The sequence below is a fragment of the Cygnus atratus genome, chromosome 17, assembly GCF_013377495.2.
Source record: "Cygnus atratus isolate AKBS03 ecotype Queensland, Australia chromosome 17, CAtr_DNAZoo_HiC_assembly, whole genome shotgun sequence".
NCBI lineage: Eukaryota > Metazoa > Chordata > Aves > Anseriformes > Anatidae > Cygnus > Cygnus atratus.
In genome coordinates this window covers 15289393-15305807 of record NC_066378.1, presented here as the reverse complement: position 1 = coordinate 15305807, position 16415 = coordinate 15289393, and the positions used below count along the sequence as shown (strand labels likewise).

Genomic DNA, 16415 nt, shown 5'->3' with positions numbered 1-16415 from the left:
TTGTTTGTTTTTTAATTGAGGCTGTAATGATTTGGAACAATTTGTTGTAAAACTTCTTTAGCTTTAGAACTTTAAAGTCATGCTTACTAGGCCCAAGCCTTTACACACCTTAATTAGAAGGGATTTTTAATCAGAAGGTTAACAGTAAATTTATCTTAAGTGGTAGGTATAAGTTTATTGGCAGCACTTTACCTAAATTATGATACTCACAGAATGGCAATTGGGTAGCAAGATGGAAAACTGACGTTCATTCCAGGTAGTTTCTGAAAGCCTGCTATGTTGTCATGTAGACCAGAGTAAAAATATGTGACCACGCAAAGCAACTATTATCAAACCAATTTCTCTTTTGTCTTTCACTGCCTCTATATAGAGCACATACAAAAAGACATCCTATGCAAAAGTGAAATTTGAGATCTATAGAATTTTCTCTATCTCTCCTAGATCTTAATAGTTTGAGAAGACTTTAGTTAATTCTTGCCCTTTCTTATATTTGCTTACACTAGTCAGGTAATTCATTCTTGTACGTGCATTTTTAATACTTCTTGCACATGTTCAATAGCTGCGGTCGGAGGTATTGCCTATCAAAGTTACTTGCCAAGGTCTCTTTTCCGTATATTACATTTTCAATTCTAAGTGTGTTTTCTATGCTACCTCTGGATTATCATTAACTTGCTGTTGTAGTGCTTGGAAACGAGTGCAGTAGGTGAGCACTTCGCGATAGTGAAGCTGCCTTATAGCCAGAATACAGTATTAACTAATTTACATATCTCTAGAAAAGACATTTTTCAGAAGCCAAGAATGACCAAGAAAGCCATTACATTATTTCCTTTTGCATTCATTTATACTCTTTTTCATTTGCTCATACTGACTTTGGTCAGCAATTGTTTGTACTGAATAAAGCCTTGATTTCTGTGCATACTAATGCTGGAGTCATATGAGCCTGCAATAACATGTCAATCAAACAGTTACCTCTATCAAATTGTATCGTTTTGAGGATTAAAGAAAGGAAGCTGTATAAGAAATTTTGCCATTAATGTGCTTTCTGAAAGCTAGAAGGAAATATGGCCGTGTTTTCCATCACTGATGTGCTATTTAAAAAAAATATATATATATATATATATATATATATATATATATTCGTCTTGAGTTAGGCATAGATTTACAAAGCTTGAGAGCATAAATGAGATTTTATTTTTTTTTGATCGCCAGACTTACTTTAAAGGTCAGTTTATAAATTTAAAATTTAGCAAGTATAAGAAATTATTGATCCATTCAAGTCTAGTGACTGAGCTTTACTTGTAGTAGCATGGTTTGAAAAGACCACATCCAACTATCGATCTGTATTACAATGTGCATCATATTATCATGGTACAAACTCTGATTTGTTTTAATGTACAGATTAAAAGAAAAGTTTCAGGTTGGCTGAATGTCTGAGGGAATTGGTAATGTGTTATACAGATTTAGACTCACTAGCTTGGGACTGTGTAAGTTTGTGAAAAATTGCTAGTTGCTCAGTAGAATGGAATTGCTTGTTAGTTCTTATGATGTTTAGATGAGAGTGACTGTGTCTTTAATTGGCATTAAGCATTTCTGGCTGATAGTCAAAGCAGAGGCTGTACATGGAATGGGTTGTGGAGCCTGGGCTCTGAATTCTGCTGTGGCTGCAAGTAGTAGTCTTTATTCTGAGGATTTCAGACATGTCTGCACAGATGCTATGGGGAATCATATAACAATACTTGCTCTCTTCTATTTGCTCTGTGCATGTGTGAAGAACCCCTGTTTCAGGGGCATCAACTGATAATACCACTTTTTTTTTTAATCGGAAAACGTGTGTTGGAGAAACGGGGAGGTAAAAATGAGTGCACGTGACTCTTCAAGAGTGAGTTTGTGCTTTTGAGTCTGCAATGGGATCGCCTGTTAAAATAAATATTTAGTAAGAAAAGAGACTGATTGCAAAAATAGTTGTAAACTTTGGTTTACATAATCTTTTTATTGTGTGGTCTAAATATTTTTTTCTTTAAAATGTATTTAAAATTAATCTTTTTGACATCAGTAACCACTTATATAGATGCAACTTGATTATTTTCTTATTTTTATTTCTTGCAAATAGCTTGCCCCATGCTGTTCCTACCAAGCTTGGGTGGAAATTGCTGCATGGTTGGCTCCTTCTGTTCCTTCATGCAGAAAACTGTTGATACCTCTCTCTAAGTCTCATGTTCTTTCACTGTTGGATGCTTGAACATGAAATATTAAGTGAAACACTAAAGTTCTTACGTATTTTTAGGCTGCAGCCTTGTTTGTGCTACAATTTACCTAGTTATTCTTAAATGCTCTCACAACTTTATGCTGAAAAACGACATTGCAAGTCAGGTTCTGAATACATGTTCTGTGATGTAGCATGCTGGCCTGTCCATTTTACAGCAAAACTAATTGCATCTTGACGTGGTCACTGGCTATTTAGGTTCTTGTTTTGATGAGCTCTTCTAAGCTTATGGTGAAAAGTAGTGAAGTTACATAAAAACACATCAGAAACACTTCATCATGATGGTGAATGCAGTAGACTACACCTATATTTACTCATCCGATAGAAATATTCCTTCTGGAAAGAATGGGCTCTGTGAGAGTTGGGATGCACTGCACCCCATAGGGTTAGACGGGTTTGCTCGCTGTAGACACTGTGAAAATGTCTGGGCTGACAGTAGTGTCAGTAATGAGGACAGTATGAGTTAAACCTCCATTTGGATATACTTCTCCAGCAGCAAGAATTTTATGTATAGACCCTCAGAGTGCAAGTTGTCCCCGCTCCAGCGATTTCAGCGATGCTGTATAGTTTTATAGCACATGAAGATTGTTTCTTATAAAATTATCTCAGACGTGACAATGAAGTTATTTTTAACATAACTGTAGCCTAAAGAAATAACTGCTCTTTGAACATCCATTTAAAGATTTCTGATTTTTTTTTGAGCTTGTTGGCTGTCTGAAGAAATCTGTAGAAACTGTCACTGTACAGAAGGTAAGTTTATTCCTTTCTTCCTTTCTCATAGTGCTGTAGCATAGAAAAGGGCTGCTGTATAGCTTCAACACTCTATGGTTTGGTGAAAAGATGATACTGAATGTGGATGAATTGTGTCACATATCTTATTCATGTATTCCCAACTGAAAATGTGAACAGACACAAATGAAATTCCTCTTCCACATTTTACAAGAAAGTTCAGCAGCAGAACTGTCTGTCATTGTAAATCAGTAGGAGAAGACTCCTTAGAGAGTTATAAGTGCTGTTTCTGACTGTTACAGGATCTTTTCTTGAAAATCTCAGGGCTCAGGAGTAAGATAGGTGTTGTAACATACTTCCATTTCCACTGTGTAGAAGAGAATTTTTGAATTGACAAAACAGATCCTTTACAATACAATAGTTTTATTATGTAGCCTTTTCAGAGGAAAATAAAAAAGAATTTTGTGTTGCATTTCTCTAAAGTTCTGTGTCCTGAAGGGCAGGATGAACTATGCAGCATCACAAAACTCTGTAACTTCCTCCCCCTGTAAGCTCCAGAAAAGGTATTTGTTAAAGCAGTTTGTGTTGGACTTTGTACGCTTAGGAAATTAACCATATCTTAGGCAATATTTGACGTACATAGCCATGAGATAGGTTGCTTCGCAAACTGTTTGGCCCTGTCTGCTTCAGACTTCTTTGTCCTTTCCCTCAGTGGCAAACATTTTGAACATATTTCTTCAGGAAGCCTTATTGAAACATCTACCCACAAAAGAGATGGTCTCTGAGTAGGTTGAGGCTTGATACTTAATTTTCTTCAGAAGCATATAAAAGGCTGAACTTGTGGAGCTCTAGTGAAGAAATACAGTTTTGTTTGACCTTGCCTCTTGTGGCTCCTGGTAAATTAGATGATTCATTTCACTATGCAGCTAGTTGCGTTTTTTAAAGGGAATTAATTACTGCAGTTATTCTTTCTCCATCCACCTTTATTTTCGTGACTATTCTCTTTAAATGATCCCTTCATTTTCCTTTCTAGCTTTTCATAATTCATGACCTTATTAAAACTTCCTCTGTTCTAAAACACTGATTAGTGAACACAGTATTTTTGCAGTTCTGTAATGTCGCTTCTTTTTGTATAATTATCTTTGTCTTGCTCAGTAACATGCTAAGATTCTTCCTACTAGCAAAGGAATTCCCCAAGTTCATTCTTCTTTCCTATAGTGTTGTTTTTCCCTCGTCTCCCAAGGTGTGTTAGCATTGCACAATATTTGGGGTTATATGCTGGCAATTTGGCTCATTTAATTCATTTTGTTTTTCAGTTTCTTCTTGTCATTTTCAGATATGTCTGGAATGCACCCCTTTGGGAGCAGTGTCTATGCAAGCATATGATTTCAAACTATAATTAAAAATGTTCACACTTGGAACATGGCTAGGGGTTGGGTAGTTGTTTTCATTCTTCTAGAATATTTGTGGATCTGTATTTCTACAGTGCTGGTGTTTCTTTGAAGGTACAACAGCTGTCTGCTTTCCTGTTTGGTGTTTTTTCATATTCAGGCACAGAGTTCCTTCATTTTTACACAAACCCTTTTTTAAATCTCTTCCTCTTCTAGCAAATGTTTGTCTCAGAACTTTAGTCCAAGCATCATCATACAGTGAAGAGTAAGATGATTATCAATCTCACTACTCTCTGCGTATAAACAAACTTAAGTTGCAGCTGGATTCCCTGGAAAGAATTAACACAAATATGTTTAAGTTGTACTACAAGAAGCAGGCAAAAGGGGTTCATTAGGATCGTGGGAAATAAAAGCAATAATTTATATCACTTGTTGATCAACAGAAGAATAACAGCAGAAAGTTGACTTATGCAAAAGAGATCATGGCTTCTCTAAACTTTAAAGCTTACCTTTTTTTTAATTAATTTTTTATTTTTTACCTTTTTTTGTCAACCTTGAAGATGAAATTGTTGCATTTTTGGTAACTGAAGACCTATTCATTCTTAGATATGCAAGGTAGCAGGGTGGGGTTATATTGCAGCTGGACTAATGTGACCTTGTCCATAGAAGTTCCCCTGCCTCTTTTAATTTTCCTCTCTACTTCATTATTTCCTCATGGATGACTTTATGCTAATTTGTTCGTACATAATCTCTGTACACTGACCATTTCGAAAAATGTGTTTTTTCTGAACTTCCATCTGGCAAAGACAAAAAGTATATACTGTTGTTTTCTCCAGGGTAGATGCTAGAGCAGCCCAGAATCATGACATGAAGATATCTTAATTTAAAGGGGCTTCATTAAGTGTCATATTTGTTGAATGCAAAAATGCAATCAGAATACGATTTATTTTTAGTACAGGGCAGGATAACAGGCACGTATGATGTAAATTGTAGCAGAGGAAAAACAAACTCGGGACAGGAATTAATTTATTGAAGTAACACCTAACTTGAATGTGCCCTGACTGGTAAGCACTAAGTGGCATAAATAAAAGAAGGTCATAGCCATTACCCCCTTTGTCTAACTCTGCCATGGGGTCACATTGCATCATGTGCTGTATACCCTCAGAAGCACAGACTCCGAATCTTCTGAATCGGTTGGCAAACTCTGTTTTTATTCAGGTTACGACAGCATTTTAGGTAGAACATGTGCTGTAATCTGTGTGGGTTTACATGTATCCCATTTTCTGCTATTCAGCTGTTCATTGTAAAGCTGTCATGTGCCATCACTGGATAGGACTGAAGTTTTCATGACTTTATTTATGGTTTAAGCAGAAGCGGTATCCCTCCAGGCACTGTCTAGGGATGAGCCTACTGTTTATGCGTGACACCTGTATTCCTGTGATTCCTATTGTTTGTGTGACATCTGTGTTCCTGTGATTCGGGCAGTGCTGCCAGCAGGTCCCCCTGCTCAGCGCTGGTGAGGCCATGCCTGGAGTGCTGGGACCAGTCCTAGGCTCCCCTGTACAGGAGGTGGGCATATTGCACAGAGTCCAGCGAAGGGCCATGAAGATCACGGAGGGGCTGGAACATCTCTCCTGTGAGAGAAGGCTGAGAGAGCTGGGACTCCTCCGCCTGGGCAAGAGAAGGTTCAGGGGGATCTCATCCGTGTCAATAAATGCATGAAGGGAAGGTGCAAAGAGGAACAAGCCAGGCTCTTATCAGTGGTGCTCAGTGCCAGGACAAGAGGCAACGGGAATGAGCTGAAACACAGGAGGTTCCCTCTGGCATCAGGAAGCCCTTTTTTTCTGAAAGGGTGACTAAGCACTGGCACAAGTTGCCCAGAGAGGTTGTGGAGTCTCCGTCTGCGGAGATACTCAAAAGTTGCCTGGGACATATTCCTGGGCAACTGGCTGTTGATAGCCCTGCTTGAGCAGGGGTTGGAGCAGATGAGCTCCAGAGGTGTCTTCCAACCTCAGACATTCAGTGATTCTGTGGTTTGCTTATCGACAAACTGGAGCCTCCAGGGTTCCCACAAAGTGATCCAGGTGCTAAAGGAGAGTATGCTTTTCTGGTTTAGCCGTGTCTGTTTTCATTCTAAAATTTGTATTTTTCAATAAACGGTAATGGTTTAAACTGCAGATGGCTAAAATGCACGTCCTGTAGTATGGTTGGGGTTGCCTGGCAACGAGAGAGAGCAGCTTCTGCATGCAGGAACAAAACCGTCCTCTCTGAAATCACTAGCATGCGAAATGGGAGCGTTTCCTCACAGAACTGCAGCATTTGGGAACAATTCTTGGAGATGTAAGGGAATATTGTGAATATTGGAACATGGAACAAAATTGTGGTTGTCTTTGAATTCAGCTACTTAAATTCAAAAATATTTATTTCTAAATTCCCCATGCGTGAGGCCTTCCTCTCCTCGACCTGACAGCACTTCCTGTGAATTCGCTGATCTAATCCTTGCTGATGGCTGCACAGCATTGTTGCCAGTCCTTTGGGTCCATCAGCACTGGCTGACGAGGCATTGTGGAGTGCTGTGAAGCACAGGTGCGTGGACATGCCACACCCGTGCACAGACAGGCAAACATGCCCATGCGTTCGCCTGGTCTCTCTTGCTCTGACGTGCTTGTTTTCTTTCCCATGTGTGCTCTTCCCCTCTGTCTATTCCTCCTCCTCCTTCTCCTCCTTCCCCCTGCCCTGCAGCCCGCAGCCCCTTTGGAGAACTAGAGCGTAAGTTGAAATTTTTCTTTGGTGTTTTTATTTATTTAATCACCTTAATTTGTACAAAAGGAGAATCCCATAAAACTGAACTTCATAGGGACAGGACGCTTCTGCTTTTCCAGTGCAGGAAAGCTACTCCTGCCTGTGTCCGCTCTGAAACAGCACTGCAGATTAAACCGGAAGCCTCATCTGAATGAGGTCAAGCTGTATTTGTAAAGTTTTTTGATCAAATTAGCAGTGTTGCTAAAGAAACAGCAAACTTCCTTGACATCTGTTTTTTATTACCATTCTCCTCCTCTTAGGTGTTTATTTTTAATTTCTGTGCTCAAAGCCACTTGACAGCTAGAATCCAGGTCTGCTAGAACCAGCTAGAATCAGGGTCTGCAGCTTGCAGGTGTCAGGAAAAAAAAAACTGAAGTCAGCAAGGTGTTTACAAGAACCTCGGTTTTAAGGGCAGAAAGGCAAAAGCTCTTAACACTGGCTAGTTCTTTTCACCTGCAATTTGGTCAGATGGTCCATGTGTCTCTAGCATTAGAAAATACGCACTCGGGAAATGTGAGGGAAGAGGAACCTAAATTGATTACAAGTCTTAAAGCATCCTAATAAATAATGATATGAGGCGAGAAAGCAGTTCAAAGGTTTAAGGGAAAACAGTTGTTTTTACTACAATGAACAGTGATAAACATTTCCATCAGCTTATGTTCTAAGGAAAAAGATGAGCAAGGAAAAAGGTGGAGTGAGATGGTCCTGCTGGGATGAATGTAAAGTCTGGGCTCCCTGGATTTTGCCCTTGCTTAGGAAGAATCTAAATGCTACAACTTCAGTCATGGAATTTACTACTTTGATATTAACTACTTGGCTGGAGTTACAGCAATGACTTAGTGTGAATCCACTTCAGTTACTGGGTGTTGGCATGTGTAAGGCCATCCTGCCCTAGTTTTCATCAATACCTTTTGAGTATATCCAGATAATGCTTTCCTTCCTCTAATGTCCCTTCCTGGCGCTCTGTGTAGTAATGTGGATTCTTTAGAAAAAGTACTATTATGAAAGACTAGGAAGGTGCCTCTTGTACAATTTGTTTTATCGCTAATAAATAATATATGCCATGTAAAATAAGGCACAGTTTCAGTGCTCTGATGTAGAAGGGAGTTCTCTTCAACATAAAGCTACGTTCTTTTGGAATCTGCAAAAGTATCCTTGAGGAGGTGGTAACTTAGCCTTTCCTTTGTAAGATGCCAAACTCTGCATGCAATAGGTGTGACAGATGCAGTTCATCAGAGATGGGCAGATCAGGTGCCCTGTTGTTGTGATATGAAGCAAGTGCTAGATAGCTACAGGTGATTTATTTTGCTCCTTGAATTTCTCACTTGAGACAGCAGATGGTAATGGAAGGCAGCAAGGGAGGATTTGTAGAAGTCCTTTCTCCAAGAGAGGTCAGATAGCAAAGAGGATATATTTGGTAAATCTTTTGCCCCCCCCCCCCCCCCCCCGGTATTACTTTGACCCACATCTTGATCAAATTATAGTTGTCTCCATAGCAGCAGTACTTGTGCTTGCTATGGAAAGAAGGAAGGGGAAGTCATAATTAAAAACAGGTCCCAAATGTGTGTGGATTTTTTTTCTGGTCAGAATCATACAATGACACAGCTGAAGCTTCTTTGGCCAGTAACAGTCACAATTAACAGATAGAAAGCAACCACCTTCCTTGGTAAGATATAGTTAAAATTTAGAATATATTCCCTACCCAATGAACTATAGAAATACATGTTTTTCCATGAGACTATCACATAAATATTTTACCAGCACATCATTACATTTAAATAATGCATCTCTTTTGATGAAAACAGCAGTAGCCAGCAAATTTCTATTTGTGACTGAAACCTTCATCCTTAAGCTTCTTGATCTGGAATTTCCTCAGTAAATAATTAGCTTTTCCCATGCAAATAAAGATGGATTTGTCCCCCCGTATTTATTTCTGAATATTTTAAATTTCAGCATAAATGTGTGCTTCTGAAGAATCAGGGTGCCATACCATGGGAGTTTAGTTATTTCTCCATGTTTTGTTGCTCTTTGTCCTTGCTACAGATGAGTTTGAATGGTTATTCTGTTAATAAGAGGCTCACCCTGGTGTAAGCAGAACTCTTTCTAGTTCCTCGTGTGGAAACCTGTAAATTATTTGTTTTCTATATGCATAGTCTTTGTTGAGGTGTTGGGCACTGAGTGTGCTGGGCTTGCTTGGGATGGTGTTGATTTTCTTCATAGCAGATCATACAGTGCTTTGTTTTAGATCTGTGACCAAAATAGTGTTGATAACACATCAGTGTTTTAGCTATTGCTGAACCATAGCTACACAGCATCAAGGCCTTCTGTTCCCCAATCTGTGATAATGTTCATTTCCTTGCAGCTTCTCTATCTATTATGTATAGATATGCATGCATAAATACTTTCACGACGGAGATGCCAGAAGAGTCTCTTGCTATGCTGTGAAAGGGAAGATGATGAAACAGGGCAGTATGCTGTTCTCTTTTCTGTGATACAAGGCATGGAATAGGGCTCTCATTTGTAATTCTAAAAGGTGTCGTAAAGTGTGTAGTCCCATTTGTTTCACAAGGGATAAAAGGGATGGAGTTTTATCGCAAGACTTGGTCCATTAAAAGACAGCTGCCTAATTCGGGGGCAGAAGCCCCAAATGAGATGGAAAATAGACACATGCATTTGCGTATGGCCTGTAAGAATAAGTTGTGTTTTTTTTTAATGCATATACATGTCTTGTTCATTTCTGCACTGCAAGCAAATTTTTGGTTGGAACTCTTGCTACCTCTTCTGTTTCTGCTTGTCAATGATCTGTGTTGGGCAAATAACGTTCTAAACTAGACCTACTTTATGAAGAAAATACTTTAAAAAGTGTGTCTAGAAGTCTGGGTGATGAGTAACAAGAAAAGAAACAGACCATTCCATGTCCCTTGTTCCCTGTGACTAGCATGGAAGAGAGATCTGTGCAAAAGTCCATTCCCTACAGGCTCTAGTTCAGGTACCAGCACTTGAGAGGGGATTCTGTTTCATAACAAGATTAGCCTTAATCTTGTATTGATATATTTGATCATTTCAGGGTACCAATGAATAACTTGTAATTAGTGACAGGCACCTGCAGCCCCCAGAAAATTCTGCTTGGATGGCCAGCTCCCTCCCTTGCCCCTCCAGCTTAATGAATCCACTTGCCAATAATAAATAGAATTCTGTAGACTTTTTCCTTATCTTTGGTTCATTTCAATTCATTCAATTAAGCAACCAGTTTTTCCTCAGCTTCCTTCCTGTGGAAGGAAAATTCCAGTGGAATTTTCCAGATAAGCATATCCTTATTTCTCAAAGCCTTGTCCTTGATTTTTTAGCCTGGAGTGTACCCCTGTGAAAAGAGCTTTTTCTGCCTGGCTAAACAAAGTGTTTTCCAAAGTGATTTGCAGTCTTTTGAAGAGCGTCAGCTGCTGAGATACAAACCCCAGGTAACCTAATAATGAAAATGATCCATGCTACTGCTATACAGTGTAGAACAATCAGTCAATCTTTATTATCAAAAGAACAGGGCCAAATGCTATAGGCCAGTAGCAAAATGCAACAGAAACAAAATGTAGATGGACCAGAAGAAGATAAAGAAAGCATGATGTGCAAAAATGTTGTAGAAGCTTGTATTGCTTTCCCAGCCTACTGTATTCTTGTGCTTTTCTGTGCACTGTCATATGTACTATGATAATGCTAACTGACCCCAGCACCTTTAGCTGAAGTTCATTACATCTTTCTTATATAAAGAAAGTAATTGGAGACTGAGACCAAAGCACCTTTAGTGCAGAGGCTGGAAATAAATTTTGATTGTCAATTGCATAAGAATTTGCCATAAATTAATGTCTAAACATGAGTTAGCACTTACTGATTTCTGGTACTCCAGAGAAGTGAGATTCTTTTCAGAGCTCCAGTACAGTTATTGCTACGCTTTGAGTTGCCTTCTTACTAATTCCTAGACTTGGAGATGCCTAGAAGGATTTTCTGAAATACTTTTTCTCTGTTGTAGTCCACACTTGTTTGGCAGCCGTAGTAGCTCAGATCAAGTGTGGTGTATCTGTCTTCAAACAAATGCAAGATACGGTATGTGTGTTCAGTGTGCTGGTTTGGGGCAGGCTATGTGATGGAAACAGAATCATCGTAATGAATTGAAAGCCGCTTTAATAAATTTGTAAATAAAATGATTTTATTATGCTTCATGAATTTGCCTAGGGATCTGTCCGTTAGGAGCCTGATCTACATCCCTCTTGCTGTGTTGGTGTCTTGTTAACTGTTAAAATGCAGGCATCTTTCAGACTTTGTAAGATCAAGTTGTTACTCTAAATCTTTATGAACCTGCTGAGTACTGTCTGACTTACCTGCTTGCTAAACTGTAGAATGACTCTGTAGAGTAGAATGAGTTGAATTCTCATACACTTCAGTTAGTCTAACTTGCAGTCTGATCACCAAACCATCTGCAACAGGATTTTTTTCTACTTGAGGTATCTGTGGTTGCTTCTTGGTGATGCAGTTCTCTTGACTAAAGGGAATTTCAAGGTGAAGCAATGATATTAGAACTCAGAAGTTAATAAAAATGAATGGTTGTGCAAGGAAGGAGATAGTACATCAAATAGTTATAGGCTCTTGAAACAGATAATTTGAAGAAGACACTTTCATTTTTTCTTTGATTTGTAAGAATGACATTTAATATCAGGTATTTCTTAATTACACACAGATTTCTTCTAAGTTATTCAGCATCCTTAGGAGAAGAGGGACAGGTATTTGGTGCAATATACTGGACTGTCATCTCCACAGTCCCAATTTTATAAATGCCAGTAAATCAGGGAAAGGGAACAAAAGAAAAGTATTGGTGTAGTTAATCATTTTACTAGCAGACTTTGTGCTGACCAGCCAAAATGCTGACTATTATTCACTTACGAATATTGGAAGGGATAAAATATGTTTATTCATTACTGATGTATGTTTGGAAGAGAAAACTCTGCTGATTCCAGAGGTATGGTCCATTCACTCAGAATGAATTCACAATACTGTTTCTTATTGAGAAGATATACAGAGCCTGTCATAGGTTACTGACATATGAGGCATAGTCCTATACAGGGAATGATGGCACATGGCTCTCTACACACAAGCAGTATTTTGAGCCAAGGATGACAGGGAGGGGGAAGCTGATTGTTACTTTTCAGCCACTTCACTGTTAATGAACTGAGAGGCGTTTAACTGTGATGGACCAACATTATCTTCCACTTTGTGTTCATATTCATGCACGTGTCCAATGATTGAGACTGAACTTTACAAAGCCCTAGTACTTGAATTTTCTTGGCTTTGCCGATTACTGGAGAAAATGAATCAATTCACTTTGAAATGGATGTGAGAATTTCCTTCTGGTGATGGAGATGAAAGCTGCCAATGTAAGAGAATGATTTCAACATTTTCTGGCATTTGAATGACTACATACTGAGTAGCTTCCAAGCTCGGAAGAGAATCAGAGACTTTTTCTTTTTTTAAAAAAAAAACACAGTGTTTTCTTTAATTTTAAAGAATTCAGATAACTCTGACTTTGAAAGAGTGAATAATGTTTACCATTTCCTTCAGATACCAGGCATTTATAGTGCCTTTATTGTGGATATGTTCTATGGCTTTGAAAATAGTGTCAACGGTATTTTTTTTTCTAAAGCAGGAAAAAAATATAGCTGAAATGCCAATCACTGGAGGAGTAAGAATTAAGATTAAGAGTCAACCAGCTTGCTCCCTTCTGTGACAAGTTTGTATGCACAGCTCCTGCTTTCCTTCCTGGTAATTATCTTTACTCAGGAGGAATTTCAGAAACCTCCTGTTGATCGTGTCAAAACAATACATTTTGCAATCTGTTCATGAATTAAATTAAGCTTCTTTCTGACAGCATCAACGGTAAATGACACCGTCTGATTCTGAGCACTTACTTTCTTTACTGAAATATTAATTTTGCCATTTATAGAACTCTTCAAAAGTGTCAGAGGGACTACGGCCTCCTTCAGCTGGGAGGCGCGGGAGGCGAGCTGGCTCTGGCCTCCGGCCCCTGAGCCGGCTGCCCGGGGGCGCCCCGCGGCGCCGCCCCCTCCCGCGCTCCTGGCTGCTGCCGGGTTCCGGCAGCTCTCGGACCAGCGACTGCGTGAGCCGGAGGTCAGCGTCCGCGTGCCCAAGGGCTCCTGTTCGAACAACAGAGCGCTGACAGCGCTTGGGTCGTTCTGAACTTAGGGGCGTGTTTTGCCTCGTCTGTGTGCTGTGCCGCGAGGGCCGTGCCGCAGTTCTGCGCGGGCTGAAGGCGCAGCCTTTGTTTCGGAGCGGCCGCCTGAGCCGCGCGTGCCTCCTGCCCCCGCCGGGAGGGCGGTGGCGCGCAGCCCTGCAGTTTACCTCTGCCCTTGGCAGTTCTGCGATTCTGTTCTCCCAGCTGCTGGAGCTCCGGCGGTCCGAGCCCAGCGGTCTTGCAGCGGGTCAGTGCCTCGCTGCCCCCCCGCCCGTCCGCTGCAGCCCCCTGCTGCCGGCACCAGCGGGGCAGGGCGCGGAGCCGCGGGGGATGGCCGCGAGGTGATCGCCCCGCGGTTCTGCCGAGTGCCGCCACCGCCTCTATCGCCTTCGTTTGTCGTCGCTTCCTTTCCAGAGAATTCCAAATTCCAGAAATAATTCCGCGGCAGCCTCCAGATAATTCCCAAGTGTAATTACCGGACCAGCTCCGCGGCTGTGCGCGGGCCCGGGCCGCGGCGCCGCCCCGTGGGAGGTGGGGGGCGGGGGCGGGCCCGGGGGGCGGGGCGGGGGGGCTCCGCCGTCGCCCGCGCCCCTCTCCGCCCCCGTGCGCGGCGGGGCGGTGGGCGGCGCCGGGCCGGGCCGGGGTCTGGCCCCACACGCGGCGCTGGGCGGCCGCGCGCTGCGCGCGGGCGCTGCGGGTCCGCGCGGGCCGCGGGCGTGAGCGGTGCCGGCGGGGCCGGCCGAGGAGAGCCCCGCTCCCATGGCCCGCGCGGCGGGGCCGGCTCCTCTCCCGCGGGCGGCGCGGGCCGGGCGGCGGGGCCGGGCAGCATGAGCGGGGGCTGCGGCCCCGCTGCGCTCGCCGCCGGCGCCCGAGCGCGACCTTGATGCTCTCCGTCCCCGCTCTACAAATATGATGAAATGGCAGCCCCGGAAGAAGGTGGGTGGCGAAGCGGCTCCCCTGGGGGGTGCCCCGCGACGGAGCCGGCCCCGGGATCGGTGCCGGCTGGGCCGCGCTCCCCCCTGCCCCTGCCCGCCGGCTGCTGCCGCCCCGCCCCTCCCCGCCCCGCCCCGGGGCCGCCGCCTCGGGCCCGCTCGCCCCGCGCCCGCGGAGCGCCCCGCGTGGGCCGTTCCCTAATATGGCTTCCTCGCAGCGGGGCCGGGCAGCGGCCGTGCCACGGCGCGGGTGGCGCTCCGGGAGGGGCCGCCCCGCTCCGAGCGGCGCCGTCGTTGCGGGCGGCGGCGGCTGCGGGCGGCCCGTGGGACGGGGCTGCTCGCTGCGGGCCGGGCCGCAGCGCCACGGCCGCGCGGCGGCTCCGGCGGCTCGGTGCGGAGCGGGACGTTTTCTCTAGCGCGCTTGGCAGCGCTTTTTATTGACGTTCTCTTAAGGGGAAACCTCGCAAACTGGGTGCGCTGTGCTGCGCCTCCTCAGCAGTGACCCCCTGCTCCCGGCAGCTGTGGGCTGTTACACGTTTTCTGGTGTGGTTTTTCGTTTGTTTGTTTGGAAAAACCTGCTCGAACCAGCAGGGCTCCTTCTGTCTTTGTAGCATGATGTGTGATACTGTGTTTTACATCAGGGAAGAAATAGAAATCATATGTGAAATGCATGAGAGCGTCTCTCGCTCTGAGCGGTAGACACTGCAATAAGCGGTGCTCCAGAAAGTCCCGACCAGAGGGTGCACTGCCGCCGCATCTCCAAGGAACCTGTCAAGCTTAGTGTCGCTGATCCCTCATCTCTTCTCAGCTTTTCTGAAGCTGTTCCTTTAATCGTTTTCAAGCAGGCAGTTACTTACAGCGAGGGGAGTTCTTATTTCAAGTCGTTGTATCTTCAGCAGAATAAAGAGATGATGGGCAAGCTCCATGGGAGTTTCTGTATGTTTTCCAAGCTTCTCTGTGTCTTCTTTCAAATTCCTTTTAAAATGTCTACAAACTATGGATTTTTAAATGTCTGTTTTTACTATTTTCAACTGAATGTGCAGTCACTCCTGTGGTTATGGCCATGGAAACCCCTCTAGGCCATGGTTACAGCAGTATCGGCTGAACCGCTGAAATATTATTCTTGGCTGCTGGCTGGACTCCTTGACTCTGGAAGATTCCGTTTCAAGTGTCAGGATTCACTCTGCAGTGCTGGCTCACCCGTTGTGCTTAAATCACAATGTCAGATGTTATTTTTTTTCCTCTGCATTATTGTTTGTGTCCAGATAATGTTGATTTTAGGCAACCCAGTTTGCTTGTGTGGAGGTTACTGGAGACAGCTTAATTCATCTCAACTATGAAACATCTTACTAGTCTGAGTAAAAACTGATTCCTATTCATGCTGTGATGTGATGGAAACTATGTTCGTGTTGGAATAGGTTCTGTTTTCAGCTGTAGTACTGTACCAATAAAATCTCGGCAGAGATCGAGTTTATTTTGTCGTTGTTGCCAGCATACTCACGTGAGTGTAGCCAGGATTTCTGCTGGCCTGGCCTGAGTGCCTTTGTAGTGTTGCAGTCATGTGCTTTACAGAGCAGTTTCAAGAAAATGACTCATACAAACCACTCAGGAATGGCACTGCTGTTCCATTTGTTAATAGGAAGATCGATGCAGTTTTCACAAAACGAGAAGGCAAGTTTAGCAGCTAGTGTTCCTGTAGCCCTTGGTTGTTTATAGCTGCTGGTCATTTCTGATTAACAGTTTTCCTGCCTTTCACTGTTAAAATATCCGAAAATGAGAGCTGTAAATGTAAAAGCTGTGCGTGTGTACTGCTGTACTAAATTAGGAGTCTTGTTTGCTTTATTAGGTTTGTACTCATGTTCTTTTGCTTTCCCCCCCCTTATTTTTTCATGAAACGTTTAAGGTGTTTTGTTCATTGAGGAGTTATTGCTTTTACAGCCATTAAACTGTGCAGCATAGGGATTGAATGCAGTTTATTCACCCTGTGTGTAAACCTAGATGAAATTCCTTTGTTTGGTGGTACTGATAACCAGCTATCACCCGTGGTGCACAAGGCATTATGT

The 16415-nt window shown here is 42.9% G+C and overlaps 1 protein-coding gene across 4 annotated transcripts in view; it reads left to right on the top strand.

The window, feature by feature from the left end:
- The window catches only part of TTC28 (tetratricopeptide repeat domain 28), a 169885-nt gene that overhangs the window by 37627 nt on the left and 115843 nt on the right, over positions 1-16415 (top strand). The window contains exon 1 of one of the 4 annotated variants that reach the window (XM_050714215.1): positions 14245-14356. The exons of 2 other annotated variants lie outside the window; for them this stretch is intronic. Coding sequence is in view for 1 of the 2 variants with exons in the window: in XM_035565658.2 (XP_035421551.1) it covers positions 14330-14356 (27 nt within the window). In the remaining variant the exon portion in view is untranslated. Of the gene's footprint in view, positions 1-14244; positions 14357-16415 lie in introns of those variants that run through there. One more of the 4 variants, XM_035565658.2, reaches the window with a different exon arrangement.